This window comes from Crassostrea angulata, chromosome 4 (genome assembly GCF_025612915.1).
Source record: "Crassostrea angulata isolate pt1a10 chromosome 4, ASM2561291v2, whole genome shotgun sequence".
NCBI lineage: Eukaryota > Metazoa > Mollusca > Bivalvia > Ostreida > Ostreidae > Magallana > Magallana angulata.
In genome coordinates, this window is record NC_069114.1 from 8655819 (window position 1) to 8661529 (window position 5711).

At 35.2% G+C, this 5711-nt stretch overlaps 2 protein-coding genes across 2 annotated transcripts; one reads left to right on the forward strand and one right to left on the reverse strand.

Moving 5' to 3' along the window:
- Positions 1 to 557: 557 nt before the first annotated feature.
- On the forward strand, positions 558 to 3310 carry LOC128179465 (uncharacterized). Its single transcript, XM_052846897.1, has 6 exons — positions 558 to 1330; positions 1601 to 1920; positions 2115 to 2237; positions 2329 to 2524; positions 2614 to 2875; positions 2958 to 3310. The coding sequence occupies exons 1-6, from the start codon at positions 1248 to 1250 to the stop codon at positions 3228 to 3230; spliced, it is 1257 nt and encodes a 418-aa protein (XP_052702857.1). The 5' UTR covers positions 558 to 1247; the 3' UTR covers positions 3231 to 3310.
- LOC128179466 (uncharacterized) lies at positions 2098 to 5284 on the reverse strand. The gene is made up of 6 exons (XM_052846898.1): positions 5270 to 5284; positions 4695 to 4787; positions 4418 to 4586; positions 4135 to 4270; positions 3325 to 4020; positions 2098 to 2235 (listed from the first exon to the last, which is right to left on the reverse strand). The coding sequence occupies exons 2-5, from the start codon at positions 4771 to 4773 to the stop codon at positions 3325 to 3327; spliced, it is 1080 nt and encodes a 359-aa protein (XP_052702858.1). The 5' UTR covers positions 4774 to 4787; positions 5270 to 5284; the 3' UTR covers positions 2098 to 2235.
- Between the last annotated feature and the right edge of the window lie 427 nt (positions 5285 to 5711).

A 5711-nucleotide genomic window follows, 5' to 3' on the forward strand; every position in this document is an offset into this window, starting at 1 on the left:
CCAGGGGTTATTTTTCTTCATGTTAAACATGAAGAAAAATGACCCCCATAGAAAAATGACCCCCCCCCCCCCCCTCTGGCCCTCACCCATAAATAGAAATTGGTTACACCGTATCCGAGATATGACTTTGAAATTACTTAATTTTTCACTCTGTTCAACTGATTTTGAAGTTATAACACCGAATTTGTTAATACATCGCTGTATATAGTTTTTCATATCCGTAGCAGGTACACACAAAACACTCTTACATAGACTGTTTCACGATAAATTCCACGCATGCGCATAACTACTTCCGCAGGGCAACTGCTATGTAGGTCACTATTTCTACTACGAAAGAACAAAAGTTCACACGCATGAAATAAAGTATTTTTAAGTGAAAGTGTGTTTGTTTTTTGTTTTAAAGTAATCATTGTATCCAAATCCCACTTTTTATGAGAAAAAATACAAGGTATTACGCTATTTAAATTTAAAATTAAGAGTCGAACTTCGCGCACTACGGGCACTTCCGTGTTTACATACTTCGTCGAAGATGACTACCCGGGAGAATTCAAATGACCAAAAGAGGAAAAGAAAGGGTGCACTGACTGATTTGCCCATTAAGTACCAGGCTACAACACTTGATGGTATTATTCCAGATATACCTGGTCATGAAAACCTCCCCCCATTGCAATTAGCGTCTTATTCTGCCATCCCTCCCAATTCCCTGCCCAAGATCTCCTTTCAACAAATCTACCATCACATGATTTTACGACGTACAGTTGATGGGAAAGAAGTTAATAACTACAAGGGCTTGGACAGGGCTGTGAAACATTTTGAGGCAGGAGATATTTCTCAAATTGTAGCTGCCCAAGTAAGCAAATATATCCCTGATTATAAAGTATAATTTTTTATTTTTCAAACCATGGATTTACATGGATTATTTAAAATCATTTTAAAATATCAGTGTTATTCTACACAGAAACCACATACATTTAGTTCATAAATATACATAACTTTTTTTTTCATAAGAGCATTTGCAAGCTTGCTCCACAAATTTTTAACATATTTTAATATGTCAGTTTAGACAAGTTAAACATATTGTTTATCTTTTACAAATATCTGACCTAAAGAGGAGACAATAACAATTTGTAGAATAGATGCGTGTATTATATATATGATATATTGCCTATTTGATAATCATTTTATCAAATCATTTATTCTAGATTGATGATTCTGTTGAATATATCAGAGGATTTTGTCTTGCTTCCATGAAAAAGGCAAAATACAAAGTGTATATTTGCATCGAGGACAAACAGAATGTGTGTTTTGCCTACTGTGAATGCCCAATTGGGTAGGAGCTTTTTACCATTCAGCTGTTCTCTCAGAAAATATTTAAATTCCATAAAAATATTTCATTTGATGCTTTCAAACCCTTTCAAATCAAGCACCCTGTAAAATACAGGCAATGCAGGAGTCTTGAGCAAATTTACTGGTGGATCATTTGAACAATGTGTGTTTAATTTGATGAATAATTATTGGTTCAAGTATAATAACATTAATATTAATGAGATGAAAAAATATATAATTATATATTAATCAATAATTTATATTATCATTACAGATTAGCCCAATCTTGCAGCCATATTGGTGGCCTCCTATTCCATTTGCACCATCTTCATTTACATGAGGTTTTGAAATCAGATAGTGCTACGTCGAAACAATGTATGTGGAACGTGCCGAGACCAATCAAGATGGACCCTAAGCCCCTCAAGGAGTGGAACTTTGCCAAACCAAAACTGCAAGAGAGTGGTGAGATTGAGCACAGGACCACGGATGGAAGAAAATTGGATTTTGATCCACGTCATCCAACACAGAGAAAGTTCAATATCTGCCACTCTCTTGAGCAGCTTAAATTGCTCAAGAGCATATTTCCCAATACTGGTCAGTTAACATACTCCAACATGATCTTGGTTTAAAATTTAATTTTTACTACATAATTAAGAAAAATACATTTATAACAACAACAAATAATTTCAATTCCCTGACACATTATATGATGGACAATTTAAAAAAAAATTAAACTAAAACTCCTCTGAAAACATAACATAAATTTAATAAATAAATTCTTTTGAAAGGCATGGGTCACTTGTGGAATATTCCGGATGAAAGCCCAGAGTTTGAATCTGAAGTGGAGGTAGAGTCAACAGAGGATCCGAGGGAAAAGGCGATGAAAGCTCTGATCCTGTCTGATGAGAACTGTAAGAAATGTTTTGTATACATGTAAACATAGAGTCTAAAAATGTAAAAGTAAAACTGAGAAAGATTATTCAATTACTTTTTTGTACATAGTACCCATGACAATATCAATCAATGAAAGCCTCAGCTCGTACATTGAGGAGAAAACAAGAGGACAGAGGGCATGCAGCCTGTGGAGAGACCTGCACAAGGGGAGAATAACTAGTTCCTTATTTGGCGCAGTTCTAAGCTCTGGAACAAATCCTGTCTCCTTAGTGAACCAGATTGTGAATGGTTCTAATCTTGACAGGTACATTTTCATAAAACTTACAGGTATAAAAATCTTTAACTAAGAAATGCTATTAGTTTATAATTCTTCTAAATAAAATCTCATACTAGGTACCAGACACTACCTCCACCAGTCCAGTGGGGAGTAAACAAGGAAGAGGAGGCTCTCAAGGACTACCTGACACTGCAAAATGCTGTGACTGATTTAACAACGGAGGCATCTGGACTCACCATCTACCCAACCCATGCCTTTTTAGGAGCATCTAGTGATGGTTGGGTGCATGATAAATCCATGCCCGAGGGGAACCAAACAGGGGTTCTTGAGATCAAATGTCCATACTCGATCTCTGGAAATATTATTACTGATAAAGAGGTAAAATAAATTGTGCAAGAGTCAACAACTTTTTTATCATCTTCAAAGCACATTTATTGAACAAGTTTGTGAACTCTTTCAGGTACATGAGCTAGCAGGACAAGCTGGGTTCTGCTTGGAAATTACCAATGAAGGGCCTAGACTAAAGAGAAGTCATAAATATTATGCCCAAATCCAAGGGGAAATGGTAATAATGGGATGTTCGTGGGGAGATTTTGTTGTATGGACCGCTGCCAGCCAAAGCAACTGCTTTGTTGAAAGAATTAACTTTGATGTTGAATTTTGTTCTGCCATGTTGCCAAAATTAGTTGAATTTTTTGTTAGTCACATTTTACCCTTTTACACTAAACAATAAATTTCTATTATGCTTTTTATCAAATTCATAAATGACTTAGTTTTTATTATAATGTTTATCAACACAAGCATAGGAAGTGTTTGACTATACATACCTAACTTTCAATCAAAGGTACATCAAGGTTTGTTATCCAACAGCAAACAGAAAACATCTGTGATGATAATGGCACTAAAGAAAGAGAAAGAACACCATCAAATATATGAAAATTTTTGACGCGGCCAATAGCTCTTTCCACATGAATTCTTAATTTAGCAATTTCTTGAGTATTTAAAACTTCTTGAGTTGTAAACTGATTAGAAGAAGAACGAAAAGGTGGAATATTAAGAGTGCATCCCTTTTTCTCTAACATGTCTTTGATGGTAAAACCCTTGTCTGCCATCACCCCATCGCCCTCTTCTATGAGGTCTAATAGGCAGGTGCGCTCAATCATCTGTCGGTCTGAAACTCTTCCACCAAAGCCCTCTGAAACAAATGAAATCACACCAGAAGGAGTGATTCCAACAAGAAATTTTAAAGTAGTGTGATGCTTGTAATTTGAAAATGACTGATTCTGATTAACCAAACTGCTGGATCTTTGAATAAAGATTTCAGTACAATCAAGTATAACTCTTAAATTAGGGAAAGATTTAAAACATGACGGCATATTTCTCTGAATAACATCCCTTGATGGAAAGGGGTTCAGCTCCTTAAGTTCCTTGTAGAGTAGGCAAACCCAGGTGGTGAAGTACTGAGAGAATGCACCCACAGACACACCAAACCGCTCTGCCATGTCCTGGACATACAATCCGACCTAAAGTTATATTTTTTAAAGTTCTATGACATACAAGTCAGAGTCTATGGTTCCTGTAAATGAATATGATAGTACATGATAAATACAGACTCATTGCCAGTAATTATGTGTTACCTTCAGCCTCATCATGGTTGCTAAGAATTGGTCGATTGGATCAAGAGCCATGCACCGCCTAGATCTAGTCCTCTCATCAGGGGTTGATGAACTTCCACGCCAGTATACCATCTTCTCGCATTTAGGTGCCAGGTAGCTAAAATTGTTCATTAGTAACATACAATATTTATATGTACTTATACATAAAAAGGCCATTAATCATGAAATTCCAAATTGAGAATTTCAGCTATTTTTCTTATTAATTCCAATGACCAAAAAAAAATAAGAATTAAAGAAAACATACTTAAACAGCCACAAAAACACAGCAAAGCTTGGAAGTCCTGTATAGAACTTAGTCATGGCATCATCATCTTTGATCTTTGAAACAGACCATTTGTTGTCCTGCATCCGTCTGAGTTCCAACTTTAATCTCATGTTCTCCTGTAAAAGAGGATCTGGGTCACACTGTACACCTGTAATTATAGAATAAAATCCACTAATTAATATACAACAGTACTTCAAACTTTGAACAAACTTTATTCTATGGTAGAAGTGAATGAGTTGTTCTCCAATATCAATACCTATGTCTCTAGTCAATCTGACTCCTGTCTCTACATCATCTTCAATCTCTGTCATGGGTGCTGCAAGATCAGAAATCATCTCTTCCTCCTTATCTGTAAATGTAAATTTCATACAAAGGATGTCTGTATTATAATTAACATTATATAAATAGTGCCTGTTTGGGAGGGTAACAGTTGAAATTGACACCCCGAGAAAACCATTGTCAACCGACTGTTATCCTCCCAAACAGGCACTATTTATTTTGTTATACTGAATGTCTTAATTTTTAAGAAAATTTTACTGCTTTTATATAGGAATAACGTGAATTCTACAGCGAACCGTACGCGCATAATTTTTGCGCATGTAACATTTTTTAATGTTACCCATTGCTAAGTGCGTTACTAACGCTGAGGGTAATAGAAAATATTATTAACTGCGTCTTAACCAATCAGATTTCAGTATTTAACACGAAAGTATAACAACATATAATGTGTAGAAATTAACTAGCTCATTCACTCAATGTTTTGCATATCTGATTTTCAAAGTTATTATTAAAAAACACACAACCATGATAGTCAATATAAATGGCTCTCACCTTTGCTGTAAGAATGGGCAAACATACAGTGGTAACAACGTTATTGTTGACAAGCTAATCGTGTTTAATAGTTCGTGTAACGTGGGTGATCGTTCGTGTAACGTGCAGGATCGTGCGTGTATCAGGAAAATTGGTTTGCGTTTTTTACCGTGCGTGTTCGTGCGTGATCGTGCGGGTTTTTCGTTTTGTAACTTTTTTTACGGAATGCCAGGATTTATTCTTAAAACAAAGACTAGTAGTTTTTGTAAAACAATGTGAATTTAAAACTTTTTTTAATAGAAGAACATTGACAGTTGTTAACATTCATTCTCTCTTTCGTCGTTAAATACATTTTTTTTATTTCCATAACTAATTCAATCCTTTGTTCGGTCGAGTTAGTTTTGCTTAATTTTATAATCAGCCTATATCAAGCATCAATTGTGTCTTGACAAAAAATTTCAAT